The sequence below is a fragment of the Oncorhynchus mykiss genome, chromosome 25 (assembly GCF_057628025.1).
Source record: "Oncorhynchus mykiss isolate SJ-2025 chromosome 25, ASM5762802v1, whole genome shotgun sequence".
NCBI classification, from domain to species: Eukaryota; Metazoa; Chordata; class Actinopteri; order Salmoniformes; family Salmonidae; genus Oncorhynchus; species Oncorhynchus mykiss.
Window position 1 is genome coordinate 56,889,135 of NC_143046.1, and position 24,770 is coordinate 56,913,904.

Sequence of the window (24,770 nt, forward strand, 5' to 3'; positions counted from 1 at the left end):
AATCCTTCAGGAAGCTAGCCAGAAACTCCAGGAGGCTGGCCAGAAACTAGCCAGAAGCTAGCCAGGAGCTAGCCCAGAAGCTAATCAGAAGCTAACCACGGTTTGTGGTCATCGGCTGTCCTTTAGCTCGAAAATCTATCGAAAATCTATCGCCAGTTTTGTACGGCGCAGCGCGGCTCGGAACGGAACATACCGGACCAATTTTTCTCTCCATGTCCCTGGATTTCAACTGCTCTCTGGACATTCATACCCGGATCTCACAGCTAGCTAGCTGCTATCCGTGTGACAGTCGGCTTTCGTCGATTCCGGAGCAAACATCGATTGTTCCGGTGCTAGCCAGCTCCGTCAATCACGCCTGAGTTCCATCATTCACTCCTGGGCTGCAGTCACCTATCCGGACCCGTTTCACTGCCTACGCGGAGCCCCACCGGGCCTTCACAACCGGACTGCCGACGTTATCTACCTGAAGGAGATCCGGCTGGCTCCTCTGTCGCGACGTTACCGGAACGCCCATCTGCGGCCCGCTAACCGTTAGCTGTCTTTCCGGCTGCTATCTGAATAGACAATCGGACAATTTATTTATTTGAATTATTATGTTTTCTTCTCGGGCCTCTGTAACTATATCTATTGTTCTTATTTTTGTTGTTGTTGTGTGATTTGGATTAATCCCCTCTACCACACGGAACCCCACTAATCTACTGACCGAACGCAAGAGGTGGCTAACAACAGACTCCATCCTATGCTAGCTTGCTACCGGTTGGCTTGGCTAGCTGTCTAAATCGCCGTGACCCTAAACCAACCTCTCCACTCACTGGACCCTTTTGATCACTCGACTAAGCATGCCTCTCCTTAATGTCAATATGTCTTGTCCATTGCTGTTCTGGTTAGTGTTTATTGGCTTATTTCACTGTAGAGCCTCTAGTCCTGCTCACTATACCTTATCCAACCTATTAGTTCCACCACCCACACATGCAATGACATCTCCTGGTTTCAATGATGTTTCTAGAGACAATATCTCTCTCTTCATCACTCAATACCTAGGTTTACCTCCACTGTATTCACATCCTACCTTACCTTTGTCTGTACATTATACCTTGATGCTATTTTATCGCCCCCAGAAACCTCCTTTTACTCTCTGTTCCAGACGTTCTAGACGACCAATTCTTATTGCTTTTAGTCGCACCCTTATTCTACTCCTCCTATGTTCCTCTGGCGATGTAGAGGTGAATCCAGGCCCTGCAGTGCCTAGCTCCACTCCTATTCCCCAGGCGCTCTCTTTTGACGACTTCTGTAACCGTAATAGCCTTGGTTTCATGCATGTTAACATTAGAAGCCTCCTCCCTAAGTTTGTTCTATTCACTGCTTTAGCACACTCTGCCAACCCGGATGTTCTAGCTGTGTCTGAATCCTGGCTTAGGAAGACCACCAAAAATTCAGACATTTTAATTCCAAACTACAACATTTTCAGACAAGATAGAACTGCCAAAGGGGGCGGTGTTGCAATCTACTGCAAAGATAGCCTGCAGAGTTCTGTCCTACTATCCAGGTCTGTACCCAAACAATTTGAACTTCTACTTTTAAAAATCCACCTTTCTAAAAACAAGTCTCTCACCGTTGCCGCCTGCTATAGACCACCCTCTGCCCCCAGCTGTGCTCTGGACACCATATGTGAACTGATTGCCCCCCATCTATCTTCAGAGCTCGTGCTGCTAGGCGACCTAAACTGGAACATGCTTAACACCCCAGCCATCCTACAATCTAAACTTGATGCCCTCAATCTCACACAAATTATCAATGAACCTACCAGGTACCTCCCCAAAGCCTTAAACACGGGCACCCTCATAGATATCATCCTAACCAACTTCCCCTCTAAATACACCTCTGCTGTCTTCAACCAAGATCTCAGCGATCACTGCCTCATTGCCTGCATCCGTAATGGGTCAGCGGTCAAACGACCTCCTCTCATCACTGTAAAACGCTCCCTGAAACACTTCAGCGAGCAGGCCTTTCTAATCGACCTGGCCGGGGTATCCTGGAAGGATATTGACCTCATCCCGTCAGTAGAGGATGCCTGGATATTTTTTAAAAATGCCTTCCTAACCATCTTAAATAAACATGCCCCATTCAAGAAATTTAGAACCAGGAACAGATATAGCCCTTGGTTCTCCCCAGACCTGACTGCCCTTAATCAACACAAAAACGTCCTATGGCGTTCTGCATTAGCATCGAACAGCCCCCGTGATATGCAGCTGTTCAGGGAAGCTAGAAACCATTATACACAGGCAGTTAGAAAAGCCAAGGCTAGCTTTTTCAAGCAGAAATTTGCTTCTTGCAACACTAACTCAAAAAAGTTCTGGGACACTGTAAAGTCCATGGAGAATAAGAACACCTCCTCCCAGCTGCCCACTGCACTGAAGATAGGAAACACTGTCACCACTGATAAATCCACCATAATTGAAAATTTCAATAAGCATTTTTCTACTGCTGGCCATGCTTTCCACCTGGCTACTCCTACCCCTGTCAACAGCACTGCACCCCCAACAGCAACTCGCCCAAGCCTTCCCCATTTCTCCTTCTCCCAAATCCATTCAGCTGATGTTCTGAAAGAGCTGCAAAATCTGGACCCCTACAAATCAGCCGGGCTAGACAATCTGGACCCTTTCTTTCTAAAATTATCTGCCGAAATTGTTGCCACCCCTATTACTAGCCTGTTCAACCTCTCTTTCGTGTCGTCTGAGATTCCCAAAGATTGGAAAGCAGCTGCGGTCATCCCCCTCTTCAAAGGGGGGGACACTCTTGACCCAAACTGCTACAGACCTATATCTATCCTACCATGCCTTTCTAAGGTCTTCGAAAGCCAAGTCAACAAACAGATTACCGACCATTTTGAATCTCACCATACCTTCTCTGCTATGCAATCTGGTTTCAGAGCTGGTCATGGGTGCACCTCAGCCACGCTCAAGGTCCTAAACGATATCTTAACCGCCATCGATAAGAAACATTACTGTGCAGCCGTATTCATTGATCTGGCCAAGGCTTTCGACTCTGTCAATCACCACATCCTCATCGGCAGACTCAACAGCCTTGGTTTCTCAAATGATTGCCTCGCCTGGTTCACCAACTACTTCTCTGATAGAGTTCAGTGTGTCAAATCTGAGGGTCTGTTGTCCGGACCTCTGGCAGTCTCTATGGGGGTGCCACAGGGTTCAATTCTTGGACCGACTCTCTTCTCTGTATACATCAATGAGGTCGCTCTTGCTGCTGGTGAGTCTCTGATCCACCTCTACGCAGACGACACCATTCTGTATACTTCCGGCCCTTCTTTGGACACTGTGTTAACAACCCTCCAGGCAAGCTTCAATGCCATACAACTCTCCTTCCGTGGCCTCCAACTGCTCTTAAATACAAGTAAAACTAAATGCATGCTCTTCAACCGATCACTACCTGCACCTACCCGCCTGTCCAACATCACTACTCTGGACGGCTCTGACTTAGAATACGTGGACAACTACAAATACTTAGGTGTCTGGTTAGACTGTAAACTCTCCTTCCAGACCCATATCAAACATCTCCAATCCAAAGTTAAATCTAGAATTGGCTTCCTATTTCACAACAAAGCATCCTTCACTCATGCTGCCAAACATACCCTTGTAAAACTGACCATCCTACCAATCCTCGACTTTGGCGATGTAATTTACAAAATAGCCTCCAATACCCTACTCAACAAACTGGATGCAGTCTATCACAGTGCAATCCGTTTTGTCACCAAAGCCCCATATACTACCCACCATTGCGACCTGTACGCTCTCGTTGGCTGGCCCTCGCTTCATACTCGTCGCCAAACCCACTGGCTCCATGTCATCTACAAGACCCTGCTAGGTAAAGTCCCCCCTTATCTCAGCTCGCTGGTCACCATAGCATCTCCCACCTGTAGCACACGCTCCAGCAGGTATATCTCTCTAGTCACCCCCAAAACCAATTCTTTCTTTGGCCGTCTCTCTTTCCAGTTCTCTGCTGCCAATGACTGGAACGAACTACAAAAATCTCTGAAACTGGAAACACTTATCTCCCTCACTAGCTTTAAGCACCAACTGTCAGAGCAGCTCACAGATTACTGCACCTGTACATAGCCCACATATAATTTAGCCCTATCAACTACCTCTTTCCCAACTGTATTTAATTTATTTATTTATTTTGCTCCTTTGCACCCCATTATTTTTATTTCTACTTTGCACATTCTTCCATTGCAAAACTACCATTCCAGTGTTTTACTTGCTATATTGTATTTACCTTGCCACCAAGGCCTTTTTTTGCCTTTACCTCCCTTCTCACCTCATTTGCTCACATTGTATATAGACTTGTTTATACTTTATTATTGACTGTATGTTTGTTTTACTCCATGTGTAACTCTGTGTTGTTGTATCTGTCGAACTGCTTTGCTTTATCTTGGCCAGGTCGCAATTGTAAATGAGAACTTGTTCTCAACTTGCCTACCTGGTTAAATAAAGGTAAATAAATAAAATAAATAAATTTATATTTATAAATTAGCATGGCATTTAGCCAATTAATATAATGCAGCTTTGGATTTTACCCCAGTCTCGAAAGCTAATGTTTTAGACTGTTTGGAATTTTACGGAGAGCGTCTCCCGCTGCGACCAATTCATGCGAAATGATTGCTGTCCTTTATGAAATTAACCTGTTCATGTAAACATGACTAAATACACTGACTGTTTAAAGCAAAACTTCCAAAACTATTTATTTTGGTGAACCTGAACAATCTAAATAAAATCTGAATAATTGAAAACCCCAATCAGCAGTTAGATGTGAGTTGGGCCCCATTCCGGTAGGCTGTACAACTCCGGTAAAACCAGTGGTGTGTATTCATGTACGCCATGAATACAAATAAATATATAATAATAAAACATTTTTTTTTTTACATCTTTTGTCTCTCTGTGTTTCATCATTATCCTTCAGCTCACTAGAGGCTGAATCACAGGAGAAAGCAACCGAGCGAGGGAAACAGCGCCCCTCTGTTTCTCTACATGTAGGCCATCTCAAATCAAATCACATTTATTTGTCACATACACATGGTTAGCAGATGTTAATGCGAGTGTAGCGAAATGCTTGTGCTTCTAGTTCCGACAATGCAGTAATAACCAACGAGTAATCTAACCTAACAATTCCAAAACTACTACCTTATACACACAAGTGTAAAGGGATAAAGAATATGTACATAAAGATATATGAATGAGTGATGGTACAGAACGGCATAGGCAAGATGCAGTAGATGGTATCGAGTACAGTATATACAGTACATATGAGATGAGTATGTAAACAAAGTGGCATAGTTTAAAGTGGCTAGTGATACTAACTAGATGTATTACATAAAGATGCAGTAGATGATAGAGTACAGAAAATACATATACATATGAGATGAGTAATGTAGGGTATGTAAACATTATATTAAGAAGCATTGTATAAAGTGGCAAGTGATACATTTGACATCAATTCCCAATATTAAAGTGGCTGGAGTTGAGTCAGTGTGTTGGCAGCAGCCACTCAATGTTAGCGGTGGCTGTTTAACAGTCTGATGGCCTTGAGATAGAAGCTGTTTTTCAGTCTCTCGGTCCCTGCTTTGATGCACCTGTACTGACCTCGCCTTCTGGATGATAGCGGGGTGAACAGGCAGTGGCTCGGGTGGTTGTTTTCCTTTATGATCTTTGTGACCTTCCTGTGACATCGGGTGGTGTAGGTGTCCTGGAGGGCAGGTAGTTTGCCCCCAGTGATGCACTGTGCAGACCTCACTACCCTCTGGAGAGCCTTACGGTTGTGGGCGGAGCAGTTGCCGTACCAGGCGGTGATATAGCCCGACAGGATGCTCTCGATTGTGCATATGTAGAAGTTTGTGAGTGCTTTTGGTGACAAGCCAAATTTCTTCAGCCTCCTGTGTGGGTGGACCAATTCAGTTTGTCCGTGATGTGTATGCCAAGGAACTTAAAACTTACTACCCTCTCTACTACGGTCCCATTGATGTGGATAGGGGGGTGCTCCATCTGCTGTTTCCTGAAGTCCACAATCATCTCCTTTGTTTTGTTGACGTTGAGTGTGACTTCCGGTGCCAACAGAGATGGCCGCCTCGCTTCTCGTTCCTAGGAAACTATGCAGTATTTTGTTTTTTTATGTGTTATTTCTAACATTGGTACCCCAGGTCATCTTAGGTTTCATTATTTACAGTCGGGAGGAACTACTGAATATAAGAGCAACGTCAACTCACCATCAGTACGACCAGGAATATGACTTTCGCGAAGCGGATCCTGTGTTCTGCCTTCCACCCCAGGACAATTGAATGGATCCCAGCCTGCGACCCAAAACAACGACGTCGTAAAAGAAGCAAATGAAGCAGTCTTCTGGTCAGGCTCCGGAGACGGGCACATCGCGCACCACTCCCTAGCATACTACTCGCCAATGTCCAGTCACTTGACAACAAGGTTGATGAAATCCGAGCAAGAGTAGCATTCCAGAGAGACATCAGAGACTGTAAAGTTCTTTGCTTCACGGAAACATGGCTCACTCGAGAGACGCTAATGGAATCGGTGCATTCAGCTGGTTTCTTCACGCATCGCGTCGACAGAAACAAACATCTTTCTGGTAAGAAGAGGGGCGGGGGCGTATGCCTTATGATTAACGAGACGTGGTGTGATCACAACAACATACAGGAACTCAAGTCCTTCTGTTCACCTGACTTAGAATTCCTCACAATCAAATGTCGACCGCATTATCTACCAAGGGAATTCTCTTCGATTATAATCACAGCCGTATATATTCCCCCTCAAGCAGACACATCGATGGCCCTGAACCAACTTTATTTGACTCTTTGCAAACTGGAAACCACATATCCTGAGGCTGCATTCATTGTAGCTGGGGATTTTAACAAGGCTAATCTGAAAACAAGACTCCCTAAATTGTATCAGCATATCGATTGAGCAACCAGGGCTGGTAAAACCTTGGATCATTGCTATTCTAACTTCCGCGACGCATACCAGGCCCTCCCCCACCCTCCTTTCGGAAAAGATGACCACGACTCCATTTTGTTGCTCCCTGCCTACAGACAGAAACTAAAACAAGAAGCTCCAGGGCTCAGGTCTGTTCAACGCTGGTCCGACCAATCCGAATCCACGCTTCAAGACTGCTTCGATCACGTGGATTGGGATATGTTCCGCATTGCTTCCAACAACAACATTGACGAATACGCTGATTCGGTGAGCGAGTTCATTAGAAAGTGCATTGATGATGTCGTTCCCATAGCAACGATTAAAACATTCCCAAACCAGAAACCGTGGATTGATGGCAGCATTCGCGTGAAACTGAAAGCGCAAACCACTGCTTTGAACTAGGGCAAGGTGTCTGGTAACATGACCAAATACAAAGTGTAGCTATTCCCTCCGCAAGGCAATCAAACAAGCTAAGCGTCAGTATAGAGACAAAGTAGAGTCACAATTCAACGGCTCAGACACAAGAGGTATGTGGCAGGGTCTACAGACAATCACGGATTACAAAAAGAAAACCAGCCCCGTCACGGACCAGGATGTCTTGCTCCCAGGCAGACTAAATAACTTTTTTGCCCGCTTTGAGGACAATACAGTGCCACTGACACGGCCCGCAACCAAAACCTGCGGACTCTCCTTCACTTCAGCCGACGTGAGTAAAACATTTAAACGTGTTAACCCTCGCAAGGCTGCAGGCCCAGACGGCATCCCCAGCCGCGTCCTCAGAGCATGCGCAGACCAGCTGGCTGGTGTGTTTACGGACATATTCAATCAATCCTTATCCCAGTCTGCTGTTCCCACATGCCCCTGTTGTTCCCAATGTCCCTGTTCCCAAGAAAGGTAAGATAACTGAGCTAAACGACTACCGCCCCGTAGCACTCACTTCCGTCATCATGAAGTGCTTTGAGAGACTAGTCAAGGATCACCTCCACCCTACCTGACACCCTAGACCCACTACAATTTGCTTACCGCCCAAATAGGTCCACAGACGAGGCAATCTCAATCACACTGCACACTGCCCTAACCCATCTGGATCTATCTGATGCTGTCTGGTCCAAACGAGTATGACATTGTTGCCGTCCGTAGCATTGAAGGCAAGGGAAGACAGTTTGGATTTGGCGTCACTCCTATCAAATCCCATTGAGAGCATACGTCATTGACAGAAAAAACTTAAATTGTTGCATCTCGTTGTGTTGTTGTCCTCCGGTGACTAGCTGGCTAAAATAGCCCCTTTCCTAAATTGGCAATGGATGGAGATAGGGATTTGGACTCATGGTTTTACTTAATTCTCTGTACCGGCCAATGATTATAACGGTAATTCTGATCCAACCATTAATTCATACATTGTTGTGCCCCTGGCCTGAGAGGATGGAAGTTCAACATGTAGCTAGGAGTAGAAGGCTAATGTTAACTAACTAACGTTGCCCATGAATGGAAGTTAGGCTAGCGAGCAAGCATTTTAGCCAGGTAGACTAGGACAACAAAAACTAAAACTGTGTACTGTATGACAGTGTGTCATCAACATGAAAGAGAGGAGGATGGCATTCTCTACAAGTAGGGTGAGTCAACAGGTTTTTCCTACTTGCACAAAACGCGCGCACAAACACACACACACGCGCACACGCACGCGCACAAATCAGAACCATGGACAGCCACATCATATTTGGCTTACGTTGATTGGACTAAATTGTTATTGGTATCTTTTAGTTGTCACTCTATTAGACTAAGCAGAGGTGATTTGATGATGTTGAAATGGTGCTGGAATGGTGCTGAAATGGTGGAGGCATCTCCTGTTTTCTTTGCGACTTGCGTTAATTCTCTGTGGTTCTAAATCAATAGTTGTTTAGGGGTCCGAAAATGTGGGAAACATTAACTTGCTCGACCATGCTGCAGGTCATGCAACAGACTGTTACTGTACATGCAATATGTTTTGTTAACTCCACCAGAGAGAGGTTGCTATCTGGTTTTGTGATAAAACATAAAGTTGTGGTTCAATTTATTCTACCACTATCTTAATGTCTTGGCCTTTAGGCCTAACAAAGGCATCTGAATTAACAGGTTATAGAGCAAACAACGCAATTATCACAACACATAGGTTGTAATATGGATTTTTTGGGGGCGGGGGCTTGGCCTCCCCTGTTATTTAACCCACGCACCGCTACTGGGTAAAACACCATTTTCTACAGCGCATTTGGGAACAATTACCCAGCAAATTACATTTTCACTCAACAAGTAAAGCCTATGATTTGACATTGGGAATGCCATTTTACAAGCATCTGAATGCTGAAGGTGCAATATTTACGAATAGCCTATCAGAACAGGCCTCTCGTTTGCACACACAGCTGTGCTTCCCGCATTTTGGGCATCAGTGACTCATACAGTGCACTAAGAAAGTGTTCAGACCCCTTGACTTTTTCCACATTTTGTTACATTTCAACCTTATTGTCACGCCCCGACCTTAGAGAGCCTTTTTATTCTCTATTTTGGTTAGGTCAGGGTGTGACTAGGGTGGGTATTCTAATTTTGTTATTTCTAACAATCTTTGTCCCCATGTGCATTTGCAAACCGTAGTCTGGCTTTTTTATGGCCGTTTTGGAGCAGTGGCTTCTTCCTTGCTGAGCGGCCTTTCAGGTTATGTCGATATAGGACTCGTTTTACTGTGGATATAGATACTTGTGTACCTGGAAATTGCTCCCAAGGATGAACCAGACTTGTGGAGGTCTACAATTGTTTTTCTGAAGTCTTGGCTGATTTATTTAGATTTTTCCATGATGTTAAGCAAAGAGGTACTGAGTTTGAAGGTAGTCCTTGAAATACATCCACAGGTACACCTCCAATTGACTCAAATGATGTCAATTAGCCTATCAGAAGCTTCTAAAGCCATGACACCATTTTCTGGAATTTTCCAAGCTGTTTAAAGGCACAGCCAACTTAGTGTATATAAACTTCTGACTCACTGAAATTGTGATACAGTGAATTATACGTGAAACAATCTGTCTGTAAAGAATTGTTGGAAAAATTACTTGTGTCATGCATAAAGTAGATGTCCTAACCGACTTGCCAAAACTAAATTTTGTTAACAAGAAATGTGTGGAGTGGTTGAAAAAAAGAGTTTTAATAACTCCAAACTAAGTGTATGTAAACTTCCGACTTCAACTGTATATAAAATAAATATATCGGAAATATCAAATCAATTTTTATTTGTCACATGCGCCAAATACCTTACAGTGGAATACTTATGTTAACCAACAAAACCCTAACCAACAATGCTTTAAGAAGTTAAGAAAAAAATAAGTGTTAAGTAAAAAATAGATAAGAAGAAAATATAAAATAAAAGTAACAAATAATTAAAAAGCAGCAGTAAAATAACTAGTGAGGCTATATACAGGGTGTACCGGTACAGAGTCAATGTGGAGGCTATATACAGGGGGTACCGGTACAGAGTCAATGTGGAGGCTATATACAGGGGGTACCGGTACAGAGTCAATATGGAGGCTATATACAGGGTGTACCGGTACAGAGTCAATGTGGAGGCTATATACAGGGTGTACCGGTACAGAGTCAATGTGGAGGCTATATTCCGGGGGTACCGGTACAGAGTCAATGTGGAGGCTATATACAGGGTGTACCGGTACAGAGTCAATGTGGAGGCTATATACAGGGTGTACCGGTACAGGGTCAATGTGGAGGCTATATACAGGGTGTACCGGTACAGAGTCAATGTGGAGGCTATATTCCGGGGGTACCGGGTACAGAGTCAATGTGGAGGCTATATACAGGGTGTACCGGTAGAGAGTCAATGTGGAGGCTATATACAGAGTGTACAGGTACAGAGTCAATGTGCAGGGGAACCAGTTAGTTTAGGTAATTGAGGTAATATGTATATGTAGGTAGAGTTAAAGTGACTATGCATAGATTATAAACAGAGAGTAGCAGCAGAGTAAAAGAGGGGCCTGTAAAGCCCTTTGATTAGCTGTTCAGGAGTGTTATGACTTGGGGGTAGAAGCTGTTAAGAAGCTTTTTGGACCTCGACTTGGCGCTCCAGTACCGCTTGCTGTGCAGTAGCAGAGAGAACAGTCTATGACTAGGGTGGCTGGAGTCTCTGACAATCTTTTGGGCCTTCCTCTGACACCGCCTGATATAGAGATCCTGGGTGGCAGGAAGCTTGGCCATAGTAATGTACTGGGCCGTACGGACTACCCTCTGTAGTGCCTTGCGGTCGGAGGCCGAGCAGATGCCATACCAGGCAGTGATGCAACCAGTCAGGATGCTCTCGATGGTGTAGGTGCAGAAACATTTGAGGATCTGAGGACCCATGCCAAATCGTTTCAGTCTCCTGAGGGGGAATAGGCTTTGTCGTGCCTTCTTCACAACTGTCTTAGTGTGTTTGGACCATGACAGTTTGTTGGTGATGTGGACACCAAGGAACTTGAAGCTCTCAACCCACTACAGCCCTGTCAATGAGAATGGAGGTGTGCAGTTACATGCATATAAGTTCAATAGGCTACTGAACTAAAAGGGAGGATGCATCAATTCAGTCACAACAGATACGTATTTTCTGAATAAAACAATAGGAGTAAAAAACATTAGTGAACCTGCGATTTGGAATGTTTTGATTGGTTTTCTGATCAATGCATGCTTAATTTTAGATTGGTTTGGGCTCATATGTACTCATACCTTAAACATTTGCACAGGGAATCGTTCCATCCCTAATACATTTGATATCATGGATGGTCAGTCCTCGCATCCATGGAGCCGTCTATGAATTTCAGAGTGGTTACATTTCTCCAGCCCCATCCCTTAGTTGTTTTTTTTTTTAGCAAAATAGGGGCAGGGAGTTCGCTTTGTTATTGTTTCAATTAGGGATTCTAGCTTTAAATGAGATAATACATGTATTGTCAACAGCACTTGACACAGATAATTAGGCAGTGTGTGGTGTCAGCTATCGCTTGACTGCAGCAGTTCATTACTCTGCTTTCTATGAAGCGCTCCTTATCTTGTATCATATTCAGTGTGTGTGTGTGTGTGTGTGTGTGTGTGTCAGTAAGCCCGTGGCATTGTTCTATGTAAAGGCATGTGATGAATATCAATGAAAAATCTAACAGCGCAACTTCTTTTCAAATGGATATTCCGCATTAGCATATTAACTGGATTAATTAGCTAAACTTGATCAAACATGCTAATAATGACTCCATAGTACAGCCTACGTCCGATTATCTGTTGCAACGCAGTGCTGTAGAAACAATAGATCTGGTGTGTATGTGTGTGTGGGTGTGTGTGCCAACCTTCTCAAGATCAAGACTGATTCAATACTTTTTTGGTTTGCTAACTTTATCAGACCTCATAAGCAAACACAAAACACACCGGGGCACCCCAAAAATCTGAGGGGGCACAAAGTACATGTGGTTGGCTGAGAGGTGGTGTTTATTTTTCTCCATATCTAAGCATACCTTTTGACCTGCCTGTATCCTCCTGACTGGTTGTTCTTTTTTCTTTTTTTAAATAAACTAAATATGCATCTCTGGTAAAATCTGGATAAAAGATTTAAAGGAATGTGAATTTTATTCAGTATAATCAGTAAATGCTGGCTTTTCTAAAGCCTACCAACAGGCATGCCAGCTAAGATAAGTTATTTATACAAGCTAGCTACTACTCTATCTCCCTCACTAGCTTTAAGCACCAACTGTCAGAGCAGCTCACAGATTACTGCACCTGTACATAGCCCACCTATAATTTAGCCCAAACAACTACCTCTTTCCCTACTGTATTTAATTAATTAATTTATTTTGCTCCTTTGCACCCCATTATTTTTATTTCTACTTTGCACATTCTTCCACTGCAAATCTACCATTCCAGTGTTTTACTTGCTATATTGTATTTACTTTGCCACCATGACCTTTTTTGCCTTTACCTCCCTTCTCACCTCATTTGCTCGCATCGTAAATAGACTTGTTTATACTGTATTATTGACTGTATGTTTGTTTTACTCTATGTGTAACTCTGTGTCGTTGTATCTGTCGAACTGCTTTGCTTTATCTTGGCCAGGTCGCAATTGTAAATGAGAACTTGTTCTGAACTTGCCTAGCTGGTTAAATAAAGGTGAAATAAAATAAATAAAAAACTGAATTGATAGCCCGAAATGGCTTCTTGGTAGCAAGTTTAGCTAGCTGGGCAAGCTAAACCTCATAAAATGAGTTTGTGGCAAGTAATATTACAGAGAAATATATATATATAGTGCCTCCGTAAAGTATTCAAACCCCTCCACTTTTCCCACATTTTTGTTACAGCCTTATTTTCCTCCCCAATCTACACACAATTCCACATAATGACAAAGCAAAAACAGTTTTTTAGAAATTGTTGCTCCTTTATAAAAAAAATGTCAAACTAAAATATGACATTTACAAAAGTATTCAGACCCTTTACTCAGTACTAATGTCGAAACACCTTTGGCAGCTATTACAGCCTTGAGTCTTCTTGGGTATGACACTACAAACTAGGCACACCTGTATGTGGGGATTAGAGATTAGAGATGTTTGAAAGCGTTCAAGTCCGGGCTCTGGCTGGGCCAATCAAGGACATTCAGAGACTTCTCCCGAAGCCACTGCTGCGTAGTCTTGGCTGTGTGCTTAGGGTTATTGTCCTTTTGGAAGTTGAACCTTCGCCCCAAGTCTGGTTCATCCTTGGGAGCAATTTCCAAATGCCTGAAGGTACCATGTTCGTCTGTACAAACAATAGTACTCAAGTATAAACACCATGGGACCATGCAGCCGTCAAACCGCTCAGGAAGGAGATGCGTTCTGTCTCCTAGAGATGAATGTTCTTTGGTGTGAAAAGTGCAAATCAATCCCAGAACAGCAAAGTGAAGATGCTGGAGGAAATAGGTACAAAAGTATCTATATCCACAGTAAAACGAGTCCTATATCGACATAACCTGAAAGGCCGCTCAGCAAGGAAGAAGCCACTGCTCCAAAACCGCCATAAAAAAGCCAGCTTGTCAAGACCAAGTTATTGTAGAAAGTAACAGTAACATAGTAACATTGTAGCAGTAACATGCCAGCACATTACAGGGAATACTAGATTAAACAGGACCTAGATAATAAATAATTTAAAATAAATAGAAAGTGAATGTGAGAATAGAGGTAGAGACTTGTCAGGAGAAACCCCCTCTCTTCTGCAAACCGGTGGAAGCACTGTCCATTGCTAGGCAACCCAGAAATATCAATAGGCAGGGCATAGTCAAGTAGAAGCCCATCTTTTATGGATGTGACTCAGACAGACAGACAGACAGACAGACAGACAGACAGACAGACAGACAGACAGACAGACAGACAGACAGACAGACAGACAGACAGACAGACAGACAGACAGACAGACAGACAGACAGACAGACAGACAGACAGACAGACAGACAGACAGACAGACAGACAGACAGACAGACAGACAGACAGACAGACAGACAGACAGACAGACAGACAGACAGACAGACAGACAGACAGACAGACAGACAGACAGACAGACAGACAGACAGACACAGACACAGACACACAGACACAGACACAGACACACAGACACACAGACAGACACACAGACACACACACACACACACACACACACACACACACACACACACACACACACACACACACACACAGGTGTTAGCAGTGTAGGAAGGCCTGGCTAAGCCGTGCTAAACCCTCTCAGACCATCTGACAAGCTGCCTTAGCCAGATATACAACCAGGGTTAGAGACTACCTGCAGAACCCTCTGTGTGTGTGTGTGTATACGCAGTGTGTGTATGCAGTGTGTGTCTGTGATCTGTGTGTATGTGTACGCGATGTGTGTGTTTGTGGTGTATGTACGCAGTGTGTGTGTGTGTGTGTGTGTGTGTGTAGTCAGTATAACATGACGCGTTGCGACAGCCCTGATCCCTCATATTCATCAGACCTGAACAGTGGGATTAGCCTGAACCACGCTTCAGAATACCACTATGCTGTCCTGTGTGTGTGTGTGTGTGTGTGTGTGTGTGTGTGTGTGTGTGTAACTGCTTTAGAAAACCACTCCTCTCCTCCACTCAAACATAAGCCACGCCCAAGTCAGCATATTCTACAGTGCACGCATCCATGTGAGCACACTAGGGCTGTGCCCGACTAAAAAAAATCTTGGTCGATAGATAGTCGTCTGTTCTTTCGACCAATTGATTGCTCGAAAATGTTTAAACATGTATTTTTTCCATTTATAGACACACCCTATGTGTTTTAATAAAATCATTTATGTTCATTTAGCATGTCTGATGCTTTAAGCTTATGGTTTGATGCCTCAAGAGGGCGCCAGAGATTTAGATAACCAGAATAATTTTTTTTTAACCTGACCCAACTATTGTCCTCCCGCTCTCCTGCTGGCTTTCACAGATTCTGCCATTACTCTCCTGAAGTTGATGGTAATCTGCATGCCAGTTATGGTTTTTACACGCACATTTTCGTGAAAGAGTTTAATTTCCTTTGTAATAATGTCTTCATATCTCCAAATCGTTGCCATGCAGTCCAAATCTAAATGAAAATGATACAAACCTAAAAAAGTACCTTCTATTGCCATTGCCAACTATGTAAAAATAGCCTACATGAAGCCAAACACATGGCCTGTCTGCAATGAACTTGAAACAATGTATCCACTATTAAGTTGGGTTCAGCCCCGAAGCTTGCACTAGCGATTTTGCAACATTGCATAAAATATTCTCTAAGTCAAGCACTAATACGAAGCCTATTTAATGACGTTTCCACTGGATCAGAGCATGACATTTTTCCCATTCACGCTGAGTGGTTATTGAAAGGGAGAAAGCTGGAAAGATTTTTCAAATACATTGAGTAACTATTGTCATTCAAAATGGACGTAAAAACAGACTTTGTTTGCTTGTTGTGAAGAAAACATTACTCTGAGAAGCTCCACAGGTCATTAGCGACCTGATATACCGGATGTACCGCCCCCACCTACCGTCAACCAATCACGTCAATGTGGAGCTATACAGAGCCCTCCGCATTGTGACAACATTTGGGAGGCGAATGGCGCTGTGGTACAGCGCTGGATTTGGCCTCTGTATGCCTCTGCAGGCTCCGCAATTGCGTCACACCCTCTATATGAAGCCTCCAACCACATTTTAGAATCAAGCATGAATTTGCTTTTGGACTAGGCCTCCGCAATGGATTAGTTCACTGACAATAACACACACACCTATCACTTCTCTTTTTTTTCTCTCACAACCTTCTCCCCCTCTTCCTCTCTCCCTCCCCGTGGGACAGAATGCGCCTTCCTAGCGCCTGTGTCTGAACTACATAATTATCTGACATGTCAACACTGAAAAACATATAATTTAACAACCATTCATTCCTCTCACTGAGCGGTCAGTTGTCAGTCACGAAGCAGAGAGAGAGAGAGAGAGAGAGAGAGGTCTAGGGATGGAGAGCGCGAAAGAGGGTGACAGACAGAAAGAGAGAGACAGACAGAGAAAGAGAGAGACCGATGATGGAGAGACAGATTTGAGTATAAGGTCTTCATCCTAGAGACGAGGTAATTGAACAAGCTTTTAAATGATGCCCACCTGACCCAGATTGCGATTTATACATTTTTGGATTGCGTAAACAACAACCGTAATTGTGTAAAGGCAGAGGATTGAAGGGTTGTGTTCCAAACAAATCAACCAAAGGTGTGTTTGCTCTAGTTCCTCCACGGCACAGCTAGGAGAGCTCAAAAAAGCACCTTGTAGTTGAAGACTCTTCTTTGAGTCATACAAATGCATTGAAATGACATAGGAACAGGCACACTTTGGAGAAGTGTGTAGCCCCTTGGAAACACCTGTTTAAACCTCTCGTTTTTTTTTGTCTTATGTTGCACCTACCCCAAGAATATTATTATCCTGTTCCTGAATGTATCCAGAGTATTTTCAGATTTTGTTATCCACAAATGTGGCGAAAAGTACAGTAAATGTCAAATGCATATAAAATCAACAGTGTAATGTTTGGATTCAGTCTTGTGTCAGGTGAACTGTTGTGCCCTCACCTTTAGTCAAATATGTTTCCCATTATCTCCAAACTGTTCCCTTTCAACTGCTACCATGGTTATGCATATGCATTTCACGTGTTCTGCAAGAATTCAATAAGAATTCAATTTAGCTCCCCATCCATATAGGCCAATTCCCACAAGTGTAAGGGGTTAATGGTGATGCCTCCCCCATTAAGAGCCAATGATAGGCCCTAACACGTCAGGATCTAACCACTAAACACTGCTCTCTGGTAATTACATGGCTTTGTCAGGAAGCACTGTATGTTGCTGTGTGAGTGTGTGTGTGTCTGTCTTACCTGGGGTAGAGTCCCACTCCGATCTCTTGTAGCTCCCCGTCGCTGACGGTGAAACAATTACATGTTAGCTGCAGAAAAAGAACACGGAACAAATTAGTCACATGCCTACACCACGGTTCAGATACTGACAACACTCCCACGGCCACAGATTTGTTTTAAATAAAGAAAGAAACCCGATTGAAATGATCCCACTGCAATAAAACGAGACTAGGCGCTGCCTGGCTGTCATCCCTCATAACAGAAATAGGATATGTAGATCAAAGACAGAACAGATGGAGGTAATAGAAGAAATATAGAAATGTCTGCAGGTAGTGTCCAATCTCTCTCTCTTCATGCTGTCTGCCAAATAAGGAGAAAATGGCTCCGGGAGAGATTGTTTAAAGAGTGTGTCAGTGAGTTTATAATGAAGACACACTGCTGCCGTCCGGAGACAGACAAGAGTGAAGGAGCGGAGGGGAGTATGTCTGCTTGTGTCTTTAGAGACTCAAATACGAAGTGTGTGTGTGTGTGTGTGTGTGTGTCACCCAGAAACATATCCTGTTCATGTGTGTCTGCTGTCCATCTATGGATATGAACGTATATTCCTCCTCTGTCATTCCTTCAGGTCTGGTTCTTGTCTAACTCACTATCTGTTTCCTGTCTATCCGAACCAGTTCTGTGTTTCAAATTGTGTGTGTGTATTCGTGTGAGAGAAAGAACAAGCGCAAAAGAGAGAAGAGGGAAGAATGTCGACTTCAAACTTTAGAGAGACTCACAGACACGGTGCTTGATACTGCCAGTAACATGCTGTACTGAAGTTCCTGAGTCCTAATATCAGTAACATGCTGTACTGAAGTTCCTGAGTCCTAATATCAGTAACAAAGGCAAGTCTTTTCAAAGCCTAAAGACACAGACACAATGTTGATCTACATACTGAGCTGTTTGAAACACTGTTTCAAAGAAAAGACATTTGAAAAGGTGGGGAGACCAGACTGAGAGAAAACACATTTGAAAAGGGGGGAGACCAGACTGAGAGAAAACACATTTGAAAAGGGGGGAGACCAGACTAAGAGAAAACACATTTGAAAAGGGGGGAGACCAGACTGAGAGAAAACACATTTGAAAAGGGGGGAGACCAGACTGAGAGAAAACACATTTGAAAAGGGGGGAGACCAGACTGAGAGAAAAGACATCTGAAAAAAGGGGGAGACCAGACTGAGAGAAAATACATTTGAAAAGGGGGGAGACCAGACTGAGAGAAAATACATTTGAAAAGGTGGGAGACCAGACTGAGAGAAAAGACATTTGAAAAGGTGGGAGACCAGACTGAGAGAAAATACATTTGAAAAGTGGGGAGACCAGACTGAGAGAAAATACATTTGAAAAGGGGGGAGACCAGACTGAGAGAAAATACAGTTGAAAAGTGGGGAGACCAGACTGAGAGAAAATACATTTGAAAAGGTGGGGAGACCACACTGAGAGAAAATAGACTTGAAAAGGTGGAGAGACCAGACTGAGAGAAAATAGACTTGAAAAGGTGGAGAGACCAGACATAGAGAAAATAGACTTGAAAAGGTGGGGAGACCAGACATAGAAAATACATTTGAAAAGGGGGGAGACCAGATTGAGAGAAAACACATTTGAAAAGGGGGGAGACCAGACTGAGAGAAAACACATTTGAAAAGGGGGGAGACCAGACTGAGAGAAAACACATTTGAAAAGGGGGGAGACCAGACTGAGAGAAAATACATTTGAAAAGGGGGGAGACCAGACTGAGAGAAAACACATTTGAAAAGGGGGGAGACCAGACTGAGAGAAAACACATTTGAAAAGGGGGGAGACCAGACTGAGAGAAAACACATTTGAAAAGGGGGGAGACCAGACTGAGAGAAAACACATTTGAAAAGGTGGGAGACCAGACATAGAGAAGATAGACTTGAAAAGATGGGGAGACCAGACATAGAGAAAATACATTTGAAAAGGGGGGAGACCAGACTGAGAGAAAAGACATTTGAAAAGGGGGGGAGACCAGACTGAGAGAAAACACATTTGAAAAGGGGGGAGACCAGACTGAGAGAAAACACATTTGAAAAGGGGGAGACCAGATTGAGAGAAAATACATTTGAAAAGGTGGGAGACCAGACTGAGAGAAAACACATTTGAAAAGGGGGGAGACCAGACTGAGAGAAAACACATTTGAAAAGGGGGGAGACCAGACTGAGAGAAAACACATTTGAAAAGGTGGGGAGACCAGACAGAGAAAATAGACTTGAAAAGGTGGAGAGACCAGACTGAGAGAAAATAGACTTGAAAAGGTGGGGAGACCAGACATAGAGAAAATAGACTTGAAAAGGTGGGGAGACCAGACATAGAAAATACATTTGAAAAGGGGGGAGACCAGATAGAAAATACATTTGAAAAGGGGGGAGACCAGACATAGAAAATACATTTGAAAAGGGGGGAGACCAGACATAGAGAAAATAGACTTGAAAAGGTGGGGAGACCAGACATAGAGAAAATAGACTTGAAAAGGTGGGGAGACCAGACATAGAGAAAATAGACTTGAAAAGGTGGGGAGACCAGACATAGAAAATACATTTGAAAAGGGGGGAGACCAGACATAGAGAAAATAGACTTGAAAAGGTGGGGAGACCAGACATAGAAAATACATTTGAAAAGGGGGGAGACCAGACATAGAGAAAATAGACTTGAAAAGGTGGGGAGACCAGACATAGAGAAAATAGACTTGAAAAGATGGGGAGACCAGACATAGAAAATACATTTGAAAAGGGGGGAGACCAGACTGAGATAAAACACATTTGAAAAGGGGGGAGACCAGACATAGAGAAAATAGACTTGAAAAGGTGGGGAGAACAGACATAGAAAATACATTTGAAAAGGGGGAGACCAGACATAGAGAAAATAGACTTGAAAAGGTGGGGAGATCAGACATAGAGAAAATAGACTTGAAAAGATGGGGAGACCAGACACAGAGAAAATAGACTTGAAAAGGTGGGGAGACCAGACATAGAAAATACATTTGAAAAGGGGGGAGACCAGACTGAGAGAAAACACATTTGAAAAGGGGGGAGACCAGACTGAGAGAAAACACATTTGAAAAGGGGGGAGACCAGACTGAGAGAAAACACATTTGAAAAGGGGGGAGACCAGACTGAGAGAAAATACATTTGAAAAGGTGGGGAGAACAGACATAGAAAATACATTTGAAAGGGGGGGAGACCAGACATAGAGAAAATAGACTTGAAAAGGTGGGGAGACCAGACATAGAGAAAATAGACTTGAAAAGATGGGGAGACCAGACATAGAAAATACATTTGAAAAGGGGGGAGACCAGACTGAGAGAAAACACATTTGAAAAGGGGGGAGACCAGACTGAGAGAAAACACATTTGAAAAGGGGGGAGACCAGACATAGAGAAAATAGACTTGAAAAGGTGGGGAGACCAGACATAGAGAAAATAGACTTGAAAAGGTGGGGAGACCAGACATAGAAAATACATTTGAAAAGGGGGGAGACCAGACTGAGAGAAAACACATTTGAAAAGGGGGGAGACCAGACTGAGAGAAAACACATTTGAAAAGGGGGGAGACCAGACTGAGAGAAAATACATTTGAAAAGGTGGAGAGATGAAGAGAAATAGAGAAACTCAAAACACAATCAACACCTCTATTGTGTTGATCTGTGACTGAGAAAGCAATCAGTGCAAAAACAACAGTCAAAGCACTGGGTGTGTGTGTGTGTGTGTGTGTGTGTGTGTGTGTGTGTGTGTGTGTGTGTGTACACGTGTCTATTCTCTAAACAGGCCTATAGCTCCTCCTCAGGCATATATAAAAAAATATCAGTATCAATATTCATCTCAATGATCGGGCTCTCTGACAACGAAACCAGCTAGAAAACTACACGAGTCTCAATGATTCTGATGTGGTTCACTGATAAAAGCGACATGAGGTGTCATGGAAAAAGGAGTCCTTTATCAATCCCCCAGTTTGTCATCTAGTGCTCACTAGCTAGCTTACTCATAACAGCTACATAGACACATTGACCGGTTGTAGCGCTGTCGTACTAATGGACCAGGCCACATTGGCACGTTGACCCCGATATTCAATGCCATACCAAAATGTCTTACGGTTTAAGGCACACGCACACACAGTCGAGCTAAACCGATGGACAACAATCTTGGGTAGGAGTGTGTGCATACGAGATAGCGATATTTGGTCAATAACCAGATATCTGTCAAAACCTGTCAAAGTAGACAAGAGGCGACAAATAAAACACACACACACACACACACACACACACACACACACACACACACACACACACACACACACACACACACACACACACACTTTCCTGGGGCTGAGCTTTATTACAACCTCTGTAGTGCTGTCAATCACAGAAACACCCATAACTCACTATGCCACAGAAGACCCCCCCCCCCCCTCTCTCTCACACTCTCTCCCGTTCTCTATCTACCTCTGTGTTCACACATCTCTCTCTCTTTCTGGGACCTGGTCTCGTCTATCTTCCACTCAAAACCTGAGAGGTGAAATGCAGAAGAGGGGAAAATGAAGATGAGAGGAGAAGAAGAGGAGTGTACAAACAAACCCGGGGCCCCCATCATGCTCTACACGACAGAGCTGGGAGTTGGACTCCACCCCCGTCTCTCTCCATCCCTTTTCCTTCCCATTCCCTCCATCCTTCTCTCAGCTCTCTCCCGCTCTCCCTCCTAGCAGTGGAATACCGCAGACCTTCTCCACTGTGACTCGTAGAGTTTTCCTCTGATTGCAAATTACAAGAACTGAGCGTCCACTTCTGCGCTGCTCCCATCCTCATCTTTAACCAAAGCCCGTCCTCAGCCTGCCAGTGGAGCCTCAGTACAGTAATCCATACGTGACACAATGTAACCTTTAGTGAGACATTAGGCTTCGGGCCTGGTACCATTTCTATTCTCGGTCCCTTGTCGGTCTGTCTGTCATCCATTTTGATGCCTCAGCACACAAAGACAGAGAGGATGGAGTGTGTGGTTTTTGTTCTTTTACACACACACACACACACACACACACACACACACACACACACACACACGTTCTGTTCAATGTCAGTCTGCCTGTTGGTGAAGGTCTGTTATAATCCAAACAGAAAGTTTCACCTTATTAGGCAACATGAGCACTGTTAAACGACTACGGCAGAGGGAAGGAGGGAGGGAAATAGGGAAGGAGGGAGGATTTTAATTTTTTTTACAAACAATGGTATGGGCACTAAGCTAGTGTGCAGGTATGGAATGCTTCTCAGACTTTCCTCTCCCCTCGTCCTCTAATTCAGTCTCTCGCTATGTCTGTCATTCTCTGTCTCTCGTTCACCCACTTCCTCTCATTCAGTCTCCCTCCCTTTGTCTCTGGGCAGAGCCAGTCAGGCAGTACATAAAACATCTGCAGTCCTGGCTGGTGAACGATCCATGCATCCCAAATCAACACACGCACACACACACACACACTCTCTCTTTGCCATATTGACCATCTGCCACTAGATGTAAGAGAATGGGCAGTAGTTTTTCTCTTCTGGGTTTACACTCCAGCCACCTGTAGATGGTTACTGTCCTCCATGTTAGAATAAACACACTGTCCACACACATCCCCAAACCATAGCCTTATTTAGGACCAGAGCAACTGGGTCAAACAGCCTACGTGGAGACATCAGAGAGATCAACGGGGATATCTCCGGCTCTCTCTCCCACCTGTCTCTCTGGTCTGGTGAGACGGAGGTACGTCTGGCTCACGCCTGGTAGGAACGGATCACTGTAGAAATCACATCACACACACGCACAAACAAACACCTGTGCTGACACACACCGTGAGGAAGGTCAGTTCAGGAGTGATCTCCTCTGCAGGAACCCTGTGTGCATGTGTGTTTGTGTGTGTGTGTGCGTGCAAGCCAATAGGAACTAGTTCTGACTGAGTGAAAGAACACACACACACACACACACACACATACACACACGCACACACGCACACAACACCCCAGATGTCAGGGATTAAATAGAGAGCTGGTTCAGAAACGGCTGTGTTGACGGAAATACTAACTTTTAAAGAAACAAAATAAGTCCATAACATGACAGAGCTTGGCATTAAAACGTACAATCTGTGAGAGAGATGGGGAGAGATTGAGAAGGTGTAAGATAGAAAGAGAGAGAGGTATAGAAGACAGAGATACTATAGGCCAAGAGAGAAGAAAGAAAGACATATATATCTCTTTCTTTCTCTCTCTCGGAGGACCTGAGCCCTAGGACCATGCCCCAGGAATACCTGACATGATGACTCCTTGCTGTCCCCAGTCCACCTGGCTGTGCTGCTGCTCCAGTTTCAACTGACCTGAGCCCTAGGACTATGCCCCAGGAATACCTGACATGATGACTCCTTGCTGTCCCCAGTCCACCTGACTGTGCTGCTGCTCCAGTTTCAACTGTTCTGCCTTATTATTATTCAACCATGCTGGTCATTTATGAACATTTGAACATCTTGACCATGTTCTGTTATAATCTCCACCCGGCACAGCCAGAAGAGGACTGGCCACCCCACATAGCCTGGTTCCTCTCTAGGTTTCTTCCTAGGTTTTGGCCTTTCTAGGGAGTTTTTCCTAGCCACCGTGCTTCTACACCTGCATTGCTTGCTGTTTGGGGTTTTAGGCTGGGTTTCTGTACAGCACTTTGAGATATCAGCTGATGTACGAAGGGCTATATAAATAAATTTGATTTGATTTGATATTATAGGCCAAGAGAGAAGAAAAAATAAAGAAAGACAGAGATACTATAGGCTAAGAGAGAAGAAAGGAGAAAGACAGACAGAGATATTATAGGCTAAGAGAGAAGAAAGAAAGACAGAGATACTATAGGCTAAGAGAGAAGAAAAAAGAAAGACAGACAGAGATGGAGTAGTGAGTAGTCACTCCCCATCTGTCCCTCTTTCACTTTCTCTCTCCATCTCTCTACTTTCCACAGGGCAAATATAGCTATATTCTTACTGTAGAGTCCTTCAGTATAAATTACTTTTAAAATAGACAGGCAGGGTCGGAAATCACTCTGTTACACTTTGGCCCTGTGTGGGAGAGACGAGTCCAACTGTCACTTCACTGAAATTAATGGCTTCAGGGTAAGCAACTTTCTCCCTTCATATCTATAACTCTCTATGAGATGTGTGTGTGTGTGTTAGTGTGTATTATACTATAACTCCCTATAACTCTCTTAGCGCTGCTCTCAGATTTACCATCCCCTGCTACAGTCTGATAGAGTTTGCAGTGACAAGAGATTGGAATTTAAATGACAGAGAGGAGAGGGCAGGAGCTGCTGTTGAATACTAAGTGAGACAAGAGGTGTGTG

The 24,770-nt window shown here is 43.9% G+C and overlaps 1 protein-coding gene across 2 annotated transcripts in view; it reads right to left on the bottom strand.

The window, feature by feature from the left end:
- The window catches only part of smyd3 (SET and MYND domain containing 3), a 191,390-nt gene that overhangs the window by 55,527 nt on the left and 111,093 nt on the right, over positions 1 to 24,770 (bottom strand). For both annotated transcript variants that reach the window (XM_036962694.2, XM_090220608.1), the window contains exon 6: positions 17,396 to 17,463. In XM_036962694.2, the coding sequence (XP_036818589.2) occupies positions 17,396 to 17,463 (68 nt within the window). The remainder of the gene's footprint in view (positions 1 to 17,395; positions 17,464 to 24,770) is intronic.